This window comes from Festucalex cinctus, chromosome 9 (genome assembly GCF_051991245.1).
Source record: "Festucalex cinctus isolate MCC-2025b chromosome 9, RoL_Fcin_1.0, whole genome shotgun sequence".
Classification (NCBI taxonomy): Eukaryota; Metazoa; Chordata; class Actinopteri; order Syngnathiformes; family Syngnathidae; genus Festucalex; species Festucalex cinctus.
This window is the reverse complement of record NC_135419.1, coordinates 7,616,967-7,631,722: the sequence shown is the minus strand read 5'-3', so window position 1 is coordinate 7,631,722 and position 14,756 is coordinate 7,616,967. Positions and strand designations below refer to the sequence as shown.

General features: G+C 41.5%; 1 protein-coding gene across 24 annotated transcripts in view; it reads left to right on the top strand.

The window, feature by feature from the left end:
- The window catches only part of LOC144025391 (protocadherin alpha-C2-like), a 144,410-nt gene that overhangs the window by 103,749 nt on the left and 25,905 nt on the right, over window positions 1-14,756 (top strand). Inside the window, exon 1 of one of the 24 annotated variants that reach the window (XM_077531329.1) lies at window positions 426-2,909. The exons of 18 other annotated variants lie outside the window; for them this stretch is intronic. In XM_077531329.1, the coding sequence (XP_077387455.1) occupies window positions 534-2,909 (2,376 nt within the window). In that variant the 5' untranslated portion in view covers window positions 426-533. Of the gene's footprint in view, window positions 1-425; window positions 2,910-3,741; window positions 6,507-7,099; window positions 10,047-10,129; window positions 13,386-14,756 lie in introns of those variants that run through there. 5 more of the 24 variants (XM_077531341.1, XM_077531325.1, XM_077531330.1 and 2 more) reach the window with 5 other exon arrangements.

Genomic DNA, 14,756 nt, shown 5'->3' with positions numbered 1-14,756 from the left:
TGCGCATTACATTTTTATCTAAGTAGGATCATACATATTTCTGATTGGATATAAAAGATAGCAATATTGCAATATGGGCTTCTGACTCTTAACAATACTTCCTTTATTTAATTTATTTATTATATATATATATATATATATATATATATATATATATATATATATATATATATATATATATATATATATATATATATATATATATATATATATATATATATATATATATATAATTTGGAATATATTTGAAGTGTATAATGTTTTAAATATGACATAGTGCTTCAAAAAATGTCACAAGTTTTAATGCTTTAACACTAATTGACCACACGATGTCGCACTAAGACCACAGATCATGATAATGCACAATCGGCCCTCACACAGGCGATGTAAAATCACCATTGGTTGCCGTTTTGACCGTCATTCTTGTTTCATTTGGCGAGGAGAACAGTTGTTATCGCTGGAGATTCGTTTCGGCAAAGAGTGGATATACATTACTAGCCGGATTGCTGTTTATTGTACAGCAGACTACAACGATGGGGACGGATGATTATTTGTGGATTTATATCGTTGTCTTGTTTCTCTATTGTGACGGATCCGCTTCACAATTCTCTTACTCCATTTCCGAGGAGATGAACAAAGGCGCGGTGGTGGGGAATATCGCCAAGGATTTGAACCTCAATTTGCAAGAGCTGCACAGCAGAGACCTGCGTATTGTTTCAAGCTACAGTAAGAAATATATTGAGGTAGATCTTCGGACGGGTAATCTGGTTGTTAATGACAGAATAGACAGGGAGGAGCTTTGTCCCAGCGCGGCGCAATGCTTTGTGAGAATACAAGCAGTGCTGAGCAACCCGATGAGTGTGCACCGCATTGACGTGAATATTTTAGATGTGAACGACAATTCGCCGAAATTTGAGGAAGATTTACACATCTTAAAGATATCCGAATCTGTGGCAGCTGGGGAAAAATATTTCCTCCCAGAAGCAGTAGACTCAGACACAGGAAGCAATACAGTAAAAACGTACAAATTGAGTCCAAATGAACATTTTACGCTGGATGTGCAGAGTGATGGAGAGCACGGCGTGTCTGCAGAGCTGGTGCTGCACAAAGCTTTAGATCGAGAGAAACAACCAATACATGAACTCACTCTGACTGCTTTAGATGGAGGAAAACCTATCAGGTCGGGCACGTTGCACATCAAAGTAGTGGTCATGGATGTGAATGATAACACACCCGTTTTTAGCAAGTCGCTTTATAAAGTGCGTGTGAGTGAAAACGCCGAACAGGGCTCGTTTGTGATCAAATTAAATGCAACTGATATAGATGAAGGAATAAACAGCAAGATCACATATTCATTAATTAAACGAGGCAGCAACGATCCATCAAATACTTTTAATCTAAATGCAGAAACGGGAGAAATCACCGTTAAAGGTACTTTAGATTTTGAAGAGACTCCTGCTTATGAAGTCAGGATTCAAGCAATGGATCAAGGCCTTTCTCCACGTAGCGCAAATGCGAAATTGCTCATCGAGATAATAGATGTCAATGACAATACCCCTGAAATAACAGTGACGTCACTGATGACGCCCGTAAAAGAAAACGCAGAATTGGGGACAATTGTTGCTTTGGTTACAATTAGTGATAAAGATGGTGGCAACAACGGTGTAACTAACTGTAAGGTAGTTGGATCTGTTCCCTTTAAGCTGAAATCTAACTACAAAAATGATTATTCTTTAGTAGTTGATGGAGCACTAGACAGAGAAAACATTTCTGTTTATAATGTCTCCATTATAGCAACAGATGAAGGAAGTCCACCTCTGTCCACTAGAAGGATCATTACTGTTCATATTTCTGATGTTAATGATAATGCACCTCATTTTAAGGAAGCTGTTATTAATGTGTATGTCAAAGAAAATAGTCCAACTGGATCTTCTCTTTGTTCCATAAATGCAGTTGATCCTGACTTGGACGCAAATGCAAAAGTGTCATACACATTGTTAGATAATTATCCAAGAAATATTCCAATTTTGTCACTACTTAACATCAACTCAGATAGTGGAGATATAGTCAGTTTGCAATCTTTTGACTATGAGAAATTAAAGACGTTTCAATTTAAAGTTCAGGCCACAGATTCTGGTGTTCCTCCACTCAGCAGCAACGTCACCGTCAATGTTTTTATCCTGGATGAGAATGACAACAGGCCCGCCATTTTGGCTCCCTATTCTGAACACGGCTCCGTAAATAGTGAGAGCATCCCCTATTCTGCTGAAGCGGGATACTTTGTGGCCAAAATCAGGGCAGTGGATGCAGACTCTGGCTACAATGCACTGCTCTCCTATCACCTGTCTGAGCCCAAAGGCAGCAACAACCTCTTCCGGATCGGAACCAGCACCGGGGAGATTCGGACCAAGAGGCGAATGAGTGACAATGACCTGAAAAGTCACCCCTTGGTGGTGTTGGTGTGTGATAACGGAGAAGCCTCCCTGTCAGCTACTGTGTCTATTGATGTGGTGGTGCTTGAAAGCACAGCTGACATCCACACTCAGTTCAGACATGTGCCCATCAAGGAGGAGAGCTTCTCCGATTTACACTTGTATCTGCTCATCGCCATTGTGGCCGTGTCGCTCATCTTTCTGCTCAGCCTCATCACTTTAGTGGCCTTCAAATGCCACAGACAGACAGACGGACCTTTCGACAGGTACAGCGCCCCAATGATCACCACCCACCCTGACGGGAGCTGGTCTTACTCCAAAGCGACTCAGCAGTACGACGTGTGCTTCAGTTCAGACACACTCAAGAGTGACATGGTGGTTTTTCCCACCCCCTTTCCACCTGTAGAAGCAGAACTGATCAGTATTAATGGAGGAGACACCTTTACAAGGACTCAGACTTTACCTAACACTGAAAAGGTAGGATGACATTTTGTATGTTCTGTTACTTTAGTTGACTGTCCGGCTCACTGTGGAATATAATGTATCATATAAATTTTTTCATGTTCAACTTTTGTGACAATATCTTGGTCAACTCAAACATGCAACTCAAACATAGACATGTTTGAGTCTGCTTACAATGTACAAATAATGATCACCACTCATAAGGAATCATTCTATTTTACTAGTTTACTAATTATGAAAGACTGTAGTGCTTCGATAATGCCTGGTTGTGTTGGTTTAAACATCCAAAAGGTATTTTCTATCATTTTGGCTAACTCTGGTCATCTCTGTCGTGCTGAACTTCCATTCTTTATAGCCACTCACATTCTATTTGGTGGTGAAAGAAACGACTCTAAAATGAAGCTGTCCATGGTGCTGAACTTGTTTGAGCACGTTTGTGGGTTCCTCATGTCATGTCATGTGTCAGATTAAGTGTCCATCCATCCATCCATCCATCCATCCATCCATCCATCCATCCATCCATCCATCCATCCATTTTGTGTACTGCATATCTGGTGCAGGACTGAGGGGAGCCGAAGCCTATCTTATTCTAGCTATCCTAGTCTAGCTATTCTCGCGAGTACAAAATGTACACCACTTACTCCAGATTCAGAATTTCATTTTTGTTGTTGTTGTTGTTGTTGTTATGACAAAAGCTATTGTAATAGCATTGGCATTAGTAATAATAGTAGAATTGATATTCTGTTTTGATTCATGTCAGCAACTTAGACCAATAATAATAATAATAATAATAATAATAATAATAATAATAATAATAATAATAATTTTCACTATATTTTATGTTCTAAAGATGTTGAAAAAACATGCTAAATTAAATGTGTGATTCAATATTTCCTAGTATGAGCGGTCAGGCCTAAATAGCTGTTATTTCATTTTTTAAGTTCATTTTGTTGGTCTTAGTTCATTTTGCTTGTGCAGTGACAGTCAAGAAAGACTTACCTTAAATTCACCACACGGGGTCGCAGGAGACCGTAGATATGAATATGTTAATTTGTCGGCCCCTCATTCGTTCTACTCCGCCCTGCATGGGGGTAAAAAAAATCGTCATCAGCAGGGAGTTCATGAGCAGAAGGCGCACGAAGACGCACGTCAACCTCGTAACAGATATGCTGCATTGGATTAATGTATCTCATTGGGGATAAATACGTTTAATTTTCGGCATTGACGATGAGGATGCGCCAACAAAGACACGATTTCTGGATTTACTTTGCTTTGCTTCTTTGTATTTACGGCTCGTCCGCGTCGCAACTGTCCTACTCCATGAACGAGGAGGCGAACAAAGGCTTCGTGGTGGGCAACATCGCCAAGGATTTAAACCTCAACGTGCAGGAGCTGGACACCAGAGATCTGCGTGTGGTTTCCAGCTACAGTAAAGAGTATTTCAGCGTGAATTTACAGAGCGGTAACTTATTTGTGAAGGAAAGAATAGACAGGGAGGAGCTTTGTCCGAATGTAGTAAAATGTTTGCTCAGGATACAAGCTGTGTTAAACAATCCGATGACGGCGCATCGCATTGAAATCAGTATTTTAGATATAAATGATAATTCACCTGCTTTTATAGAAAATGCATACTCTTTAGATATTTTTGAATCTGCTTTTCCGGGAGAGCGGTACCTCCTCCCGGTAGCTGTTGACGCAGACATGGGCAGTAACTCGGTGAGGAGCTATAAACTCAGCAATAATGAACATTTTACACTGGATGTGCAGAGCGGAGGGGACCACGGTGTGTCTGCAGAATTGGTGCTGCAAAAATCTTTAGATCGAGAGAAACAGTCATTCATCACACTGACGCTCACCGCTATAGATGGGGGGAAACCTCCTAAGTCAGGCTCATTGCAAATACGTGTAAATGTGCTCGATGTCAATGACAATGTGCCCACGTTTGACAAGTCGCTTTATAAAGTGCGTCTGAGTGAAGATGCCGTGCAGGGCTCGGTTGTGATTAAATTAAATGCAACAGATTTAGACGAAGGCATGAACAGTAAAATTGTGTATTCATTTATTAAACGAGGCAACAATGATCCATCCAACGTTTTTAATCTAAATGCAGAAACGGGAGAAATCACCGTGAAAGGTACATTAGATTATGAAGAGACTCCTGCTTATGAAGTCAGAATTCAAGCAATGGATCGTGGCACTGTTCCTCGTAGTGTAAATGCTAAACTGCTCATAGAGATAATAGATGTAAATGACAATGCCCCTGAAATAACGGTGACGTCACTGATGACGCCAGTCAAAGAAAATGCAGAATTGGGGACAATCGTCGCTTTGGTTACAGTAAGTGATAAGGATGGTGGGAATAATGCGGGAACCAACCTTAAGGTAGTTGGATCTGTTCCCTTTAAGCTCAAATCTAACTACAAAAATGATTATTCTTTAGTAGTTGATGGATCATTAGACAGAGAAAACATTTCTGTTTATAATGTGTCCATCATAGCAACAGATGAAGGAAATCCACCTCTGTCCACTGGAAGAATCATTACTGTTCATATTTCTGATGTTAATGATAATGTGCCTCGTTTTATGGAACCTGTTATTAATGTGTATGTCAAAGAAAATAGTCCAACTGGATTTTCTCTTTGTTCCATAAATGCAGTTGATCCGGATTTGGACGCAAACGCAAAAGTGTCATACACATTGCTAGATAATTATCCAAGAAATATTCCAATTTCGTCACTTCTTAACATAAACTCAGAGAGCGGAGATGTAGTCATTTTGCAATCTTTTGACTATGAGACATTAAAGACGTTTCAATTTAAAGTTCAGGCCACAGACTCTGGTGTTCCTCCACTCAGCAGCAACGTCACCGTCAATGTTTTTATCCTGGATGAGAATGACAACAGTCCCGCCATTTTGGCTCCCTATTCTGAACACGGCTCCGTGAACAGTGAGAGCATCCCATATACCGCTGAAGCGGGATACTTTGTGGCCAAAATCAGGGCAGTGGATGCAGACTCTGGCTACAATGCACTGCTCTCCTATCACCTGTCTGAGCCCAAAGGCAGCAACAACCTCTTCCGGATCGGAACCAGCACCGGGGAGATTCGGACCAAGAGGCGAATGAGTGACAATGACCTGAAAAGTCACCCCTTGGTGGTGTTGGTGTGTGATAACGGAGAAGCCTCCCTGTCAGCTACTGTGTCTATTGATGTGGTGGTGCTTGAAAGCACAGCTGACATCCACACTCAGTTCAGACATGTGCCCATCAAGGAGGAGAGCTTCTCCGATTTACACTTGTATCTGCTCATCGCCATTGTGGCCGTGTCGCTCATCTTTCTGCTCAGCCTCATCACTTTAGTGGCCTTCAAATGCCACAGACAGACAGACGGACCTTTCGACAGGTACAGCGCCCCAATGATCACCACCCACCCTGACGGGAGCTGGTCTTACTCCAAAGCGACTCAGCAGTACGACGTGTGCTTCAGTTCAGACACGCTCAAGAGTGACATGGTGGTTTTTCCCACCCCCTTTCCACCTGTAGAGGCAGAACTGATCAGTATTAATGGAGGAGACACCTTTACCAGGACTCAGACTTTACCCAGTACGGAGAAGGTAGGCTGACAATTGTGTCTATTTTTTTTTTTTAAATGTGTTTAGTGCTTCCACTCGTATTTTTCTGCACTGTAAATAACGACAAGCTTAGCTGTTAATCAGGAATGGTTGAACTGACTTGTTTAGTATTTCAAGAGAAAACTGGTCTTTGGCCAAAGTAGTGGTGTGGTTCACATAGCTTTAATCCATGCAGCTGTTGTGGGATCATACTCCAAAACTGTGGGGTGGAGCCTGCTTTTTAATTTGCATTTAGTCAGCAGTGCTAGGCTACAGATGTCAAAGATTAATTATACAGGAAAGGGATCCATTGCGCTGTCCTTGGTCCTGAATGTTGTTTCAATGTGCAGTGTAAAAGCTTTCTTGATTTTCAAACAACCATGCTCAAAGCAGTCGGTCTACTCAACTCAACTCAACTACTGCAATGCATTACATGCTCTCGAAGTGTATACAAATAGTTGTAGTAGTTACTTATTAAATAATGTGTATTTTATATTGTGTGGAACTTTACAACAATGTTTGGGTTTTGGTTGCTTTACCACAATTAGGATAAGCATTTCTCCAATTCCACAAAGTAATGTGGGTTTAACTTTTTGGTGCTTTTGACCACATTTTGCCTTGATTTATTGTGATGAAGCTATCCACTTGGTGACACTGCTGATGTGCATGTTTACATTTTAAATATGCACCATAGGCCTATTGGATTGTTGCTTTTTGAACTCAATTAAAATGTATTGACTTTTAGGACAATTTGAACATCAACGTCCCCATATTTTCACAATTTTAATTCTAAAGCATTATCTACCCCCTATTTTATTTTTTATTATCATATTTAATAGATTTTACAATTTTATAGTTGCAGCTTTATTTTGGTGATGTTTTCCACTCTCTCTTTATTAAGATGAAGAATATACATAGTAGGCCTACTTTTAGGGAAATGTTAATACCAAGTTTGAACGCTTGGGGTCGCATTAGACCACCACATTGTCTGTCTCCATAATTCAGCGGTGCGCTGCAACGTCATCACGCTGATCGCATTGCGTGCGCAGCCCATAAGCAAAAATATATTCAGAGGAGAGGAGGAGGATCGCCGACGGGCGTTGTTTTGTGGATGAAACGCTGTTTCTTGGTTTTGTTTTTTTTACGTGGGAATCTGTAGAAATAGCAATGGGTGGTGGACGTAAACATTCAAGTCTCTGCTGGATCTTTCTTGCCATTTTATGGCACAGCTGCACCGCTCAGATTTCCTATTCTATTTCCGAAGAGGTGGACAAAGGAAGCGTGGTGGGCAACCTTGCGAAGGATTTAAATATCAACGTGAGGGACCTGCAAACTCGGGATCTGAGTGTCGTGTCTGCTTACAGTAAGGAATATTTCAAGGCCAATTTTCGAACGGGGGAGCTTTATGTTGCAGAGAGAATAGACCGCGAGGAGCTGTGTCCAAATGTCATCAAATGCACCCTCAATTTAGAGGCCATACTGAGGAACCCGATGGCGCTGCATCGAATTGAGGTGGTGATAGATGACTTAAATGATAACGCACCACGTTTTATGGAAGAGTCGCATTCAATTAACGTGTCAGAATCCTCACTTACTGGCGAGCATTTCTTACTTCCACTCGCACTTGACGCTGATACTGGAGGAAACTCGGTAAAGACTTACAAGCTGAGTACAAATGAATATTTTTCTCTAGATGTGCAGGGCGGTGGAGAACAGAGTGTATCTGCTGAGTTAGTACTGCTAAAAGCTTTAGATAGAGAAAAGCAAGCCACGATAAAATTAACACTGACTGCCGTTGATGGAGGAAAGCCTTCCAAAACTGGCACGTTATTGTTGCATGTAAATGTTTTGGATGTTAACGACAACACACCTTCATTTAGTCAAGCACTGTATAAGGCTCGTGTGAAAGAAAACGCACCACCCGGGTCTTTAGTGATTCAGTTAAGTGCTACAGATTTAGACGAAGGAGACAATGGGAAGCTAAGATTTGCTTTTGTGAAACGTGCACATTTTGACCCCGCAGATGTGTTTTTAATAGATGCAGACACGGGTGAGATCACTGTAAAAGGCCATTTGGATTATGAGGCACAAGCAGCGTATGATATTCATGTTCAAGCTACTGATAAAGGTTTGTCGCCTCGGAGAGCAAATGCAAAGCTACTCGTGGAAGTGCTTGACGTGAACGACAATACTCCAGAAATTGTGGTGACGTCACTCATAAACCCCGTGAAAGAAGATGCTGAAATTGGAAGTGTTGTGGCTTTAGTGACGGTAACTGATAAAGACGGAGGGAAAAATGGCAACACTCAATGTAAACTAAGCGGCTCTGCACCTTTTAAGCTTAACTCTAATTATAAAAACTATTACTCTCTAGTTGTGGATGGCCCACTTGATAGAGAGGAATACTCTTTTTACAATGTCACTCTTTTAGCAAATGACGAGGGGAGCCCTCCTCTAGCTAGCACAAGCGTTGTTGTCATTCAAGTGGCTGATGTTAATGATAATGCACCAAGTTTCTCAGAACCAATTATTAATATTTACGTCAAAGAAAACAGTCCTGTGGGAGGCAGTATCCACAGAATAACTGCAATAGATTTGGATATGAACGAGAACGCAAGAGTGACGTATGCATTAGTGGGAGATGCAAATGGCATTCCAATAACATCGGTGATGAATATTAATTCAGAGAGCGGAGATATAGTCAGTTTGCAGTCTTTTGACTACGAGAAGTTGAAGACATTTCAATTCAAAGTTCAGGCCATAGACTCTGGTGTTCCTCCACTCAGTAGCAACGTCACCGTCAATGTTTTTATCCTGGATGAGAACGACAACAGTCCCGCCATTTTGGCTCCCTATTCCGAACACGGCTCCGTAAACAGTGAGAGCATCCCATATTCTGCTGAAGCGGGATATTTTGTGGCCAAAATCAGGGCAGTAGATGCAGACTCTGGCTACAATGCACTGCTCTCCTATCGCCTGTCTGAGCCCAAAGGCAGCAACAACCTCTTCCGGATCGGAACCAGCACCGGGGAGATTCGGACCAAGAGGCGAATGAGTGACAATGACCTGAAAAGTCACCCCTTGGTGGTGTTGGTGTGTGATAACGGAGAAGCCTCCCTGTCAGCTACTGTGTCTATTGATGTGGTGGTGCTTGAAAGCACAGCTGACATCCACACTCAGTTCAGACATGTGCCCATCAAGGAGGAGAGCTTCTCCGATTTACACTTGTATCTGCTCATCGCCATTGTGGCCGTGTCGCTCATCTTTCTGCTCAGCCTCATCACTTTAGTGGCCTTCAAATGCCACAGACAGACAGACGGACCTTTCGACAGGTACAGCGCCCCAATGATCACCACCCACCCTGACGGGAGCTGGTCTTACTCCAAAGCGACTCAGCAGTACGACGTGTGCTTCAGTTCAGACACGCTCAAGAGTGACATGGTGGTTTTTCCCACCCCCTTTCCACCTGTAGAAGCAGAACTGATCAGTATTAATGGAGGAGACACCTTTACCAGGACTCAGACCCTGCCAAACACTGAGAAGGTAATGTAGACGACAAACCTCACAGGCCTAGCCAATATATATAGGTTACAAAGTTTATTTAAAAAAAAAATCAGTCTGCTATATTATAATCTATTTGTTTGGTATCAACTAAACAAACCAATATGAAATAATAAATTGTGATATAGGGGAGAGCAGTGATTACCAACATTGGCGCCATAGCATACTAATGTGCCATGAGAGGTCATCAGGGGTGCTGTGAACAATTATCTGTTTTCACTTAGCTTCTCAGAGAACACATTCTGTGTGTTCAGCTTTTTATGCCAGTGATTTATAGTGTATGGCAGAACATTTTTAAATGATTTTCCCTTATAACGGTGGTACAATCAACCCTTGTATGCACCTGATGTCACACAACATAGTAAGTCATTCTTGACTATGTATCAGTTTTGTGTTCAATTAACAGGCCCGGATTTCCCATTGAGTAAGTCAAATTGTCAGTAAATTGACACGAGTATTCATATTTTTCTGATATTTTTATTTGGTGTGCCGGGAGATTTTTCCAATGTAAAATGGGTGCTTTGGCCCAATAAAGGTTCAGAAACATTGGGATAGAGAATGCATAATTTACTAAGGATCATGTCCTAAGTAGCTGGATCTTTACTCTGGTGGTCAACTAAAAAATAATTATAGTAATAACTTACATATAGCATATTGTTGGGGCAATTACACAGGCTTTTGATACTCTAATTTTAATGATAAATGTGATTTTTTTTCTGTCTGCCATTTTGACTTGACAATTTTTGACCACAAGATGTCCCCCTCGGTCCACAGATGTCACCCCAAAAATGCTCCTCCCTTTTCTCCATATTGAGAAATGTTATAGTGATTCTTTGTTCGCCGTTCCAGTCTTCTTGGCGTGCTCGATTCGGACGTCTTAAAATGTTAACGGTGCAATTCATTATTTCGGTGGCATATGTCTAGTCAGCCAGGAAAAGAATGAAACTGGACGACATTTTTCGTCTTTGGATGTATTTTTTCTTCCCTTTGTTTCACGTATGGAGTGGGGCATCTGCACAAATTGTTTATTCCGTGTCGGAAGAATCAAACCCTGGAACAACTGTGGGGAATTTAGCAAAGGACTTGCACCTCGATGGCCAGGATTTGGAATTGAGAGGTTTGCAAATATCAGGACCGAATGCAAGGTATTTGGAGGTGAATGCTAAAACGGGAATACTTGTGGTGAAGGACAGAATAGACCGAGAGGAGCTTTGCTCTCGCCGCGAGAAGTGCTCTTTGGAAGTGGAAGCCATTGCAAATGCGCCGCTGAATCTTTATCGTTTTGAGGTTAAAATTGTGGACATAAACGACAACGCCCCGTTTTTCCGACAACCTGAGATTGTGTTGAATGTGTCTGAGTTTGCTTTTACTGGAGAACGATTTACTTTACCAAAAGCATTCGACGCAGATGTCGGCAGTAATTCCGTAAAAAGCTATAAACTGAGCCAAAATGAGCATTTCTCTTTGGATTTGCAAAATGCGGGTGAGCAATCCATGTCTGCCGAATTGGTGCTGCAAAAGGCGCTGGACCGCGAGAAACAGTCGGTAATTAAGCTCACGTTGACAGCGCTGGATGGAGGAAAACCTGCTAAATCGGGGACGTTGCAAGTCACAATTATTGTGCAGGATGTTAATGATAATATTCCAATATTCGACAGCGCGTTGTACAAAGCCAGCGTGATTGAAAATTCTCCGCCTGGCACAAGTGTTCTGTCAGTGCATGCTCGTGATTTAGATGAGGGACATAACGGAGAAATTGTGTATTCTTTTATAAATCATGACGGCGATAACGACGTTGACAAATTTGCGATTGATTCAGTAACAGGGGAAATTACAGTAAACGGTGAATTGGATCATGAAAAGGGCAATGCTGTTGAAATTAGAGTGCAAGCAAAAGACAAGGGCTTGAATTCAAGAGCATCGCATTGTAAAATACTCCTCGAAATAATCGACATTAATGATAACCCACCCAAAATATCAGTGACGTCATTAGTCGACGCGGTGAGGGAGGATGCGCCACTTGACACAATGGTGGGACTCTTAACGGTGAAAGACAATGACACAGATAAAAACGGCGTCGTAAACGTTCAAATAATTGAGCCTGTCCCATTTAAAATTAAAAACACGTACAAAAATCACTATTCTTTGGTTGTAGATGGTGCCCTGGACAGAGAGCAGGTTTCTAAATATAATATTACAATTACTGCATCTGATGAAGGTGTGCCTTCGCTGTCCAGTTCAACTGTAATAACTGTGCATGTTTCTGATATCAATGACAATCCACCCCGCTTTGGTGAACCTGTAATTCATATTTTTGTTAAGGAAAACAGTCCCGCTGGCGCAGTTATCTATACCTTAAGTGCAGATGATCCAGATGTGGGTGAAAATGCAAAAATATCCTTTTCACTTATGAATGTTAATCGTAAAGATGATATAGTGAGATCAAATATTAACATCAACTCAGAGAGTGGCAATATAGTGGCTTTTCAATCTTTTGACTATGAGAAATTAAAGATGTTTCAGTTCAAAGTTCAGGCCACAGACTCTGGTGTTCCTCCACTCAGCAGCAACGTGACTATTAATGTTTTTATCCTGGATGAGAACGACAACAGTCCTGCCATTTTGGCTCCCTATTCCGAACACGGCTCCGTAAACAGTGAGAGCATCCCCTATTCTGCTGAAGCGGGATATTTTGTGGCTAAAATCAGGGCAGTGGATGCAGACTCTGGCTACAATGCACTGCTCTCCTATCACCTGTCTGAGCCCAAAGGCAGCAACAACCTCTTCCGGATCGTAACCAGCACCGGGGAGATTCGGACCAAGAGGCGAATGAGTGACAATGACCTGAAAAGTCACCCCTTGGTGGTGTTGGTGTGTGATAACGGAGAAGCCTCCCTGTCAGCTACTGTGTCTATTGATGTGGTGGTGCTTGAAAGCACAGCTGACATCCACACTCAGTTCAGACATGTGCCCATCAAGGAGGAGAGCTTCTCCGATTTACACTTGTATCTGCTCATCGCCATTGTGGCCGTGTCGCTCATCTTTCTGCTCAGCCTCATCACTTTAGTGGCCTTCAAATGCCACAGACAGACAGACGGACCTTTCGACAGGTACAGCGCCCCAATGATCACCACCCACCCTGACGGGAGCTGGTCTTACTCCAAAGCGACTCAGCAGTACGACGTGTGCTTCAGTTCAGACACACTCAAGAGTGACATGGTGGTTTTTCCCACCCCCTTTCCACCTGTAGAAGCAGAACTGATCAGTATTAATGGAGGAGACACCTTTACCAGGACTCAAACTTTACCTAACACAGAGAAGGTGAGTTCTAATATCCTGCATTATGTGATATTCTTGTTGAGTATTCCATCGTGTATCTGGTGTTAGGAGATAAAGCGCTGTCCATGGTGCTGATTGAGAGCAGAGTCGCACCTCAGTTGACTAGCTGGAGTGCAGTTGAAAATGGTTTATCAAATGTAGCTTCACTACATTGAATATACCCACCAGAGAAATGTAGCTAAGAAACAACATCCATCCATCCATCCATCCATTTTCATGACTGCTTATTCCTAACAAGGGTCGCTGGAGCCTATCTTAGCTGGCTTTGGGCAGTAGGTGGGGGACACCCTGGACTGGGTGCCAGCCAATCACAGTAAGATATAACAAAATTACAAAAGTAACTGAACTACTTCATTTGGGTCAAGCCTTAAAAGAAAACCATGTTTTCTGTAGTTGTACAATTGGTGTATTTATGAACACTGTAAAATCTTTGGATTATCTTGCTTCTTATCTTATTATCACTGCACTATCAATGTCTACTTCAGTGGCAGCTTATTATCAACATTGCTAAAAATTATGTATTGTATTTACAGATTTAGTTATTCTTCTCTATTAAGTTGAACATTCCAAAGATTATTTTTTTTTATTATTATTTTTTTTTAATAAACCGCAAGCATTTGTTTTGGTAGACAAAGTAATCGGCACAATATTTATAAGTAACATAATTCACACATACTTTTAAGCGTCATCTATCTACTCCTTTTACCTACCACTTGTCTAAATGTCTCACACTCAAATGTGCACACCATTTTGCTAGCTGCTGCTTTGTTAGCTGTTGAGTCGTGATGACTAGCATAGCTGGCTAATATTGTGTTAACTTTGTGACTTACCAAATGTCTGCCCTTAATATTTGTTCTGATTATCATGGGGTTGCACAGTTAACAGTGAACGTGTAAGTCTTTCGTGACTTGTGAGGGCTTATAAGCCAGCATGTATTTGTTAAGGTATGGCCATGTGGATTGGCAAGATGTGCACAGATGTGACAGTTGTTTGCCACAGACTCTGTCTAAAGTGGGCTTCAGCAGGAGCATAGTTATGTAATCTGTGACATCAAATGGAAGGTAATACATTTAAATGTTGAAAAATGTAGCATCTGCGAATGCTACCACTCCCCTGCTTTGTGATCACAAAATCTGTTTCTCTACTTAAAATCTATTTGAGTTTGGAAATGTTGATAATATGGTTACCCTACTTAGAGATACAGGTAAGCTGGTAGCGCCAGTACTGCCCAACACAGTGCATTGCGAATGGAACACAGTTAAGTATAAATATGAAAGTACAATGTGACGACAAGCACCTTAAATGTCTTTGTAAAACAAACAGCAGCTAAAGCAGGCATAACTCAGACATTTT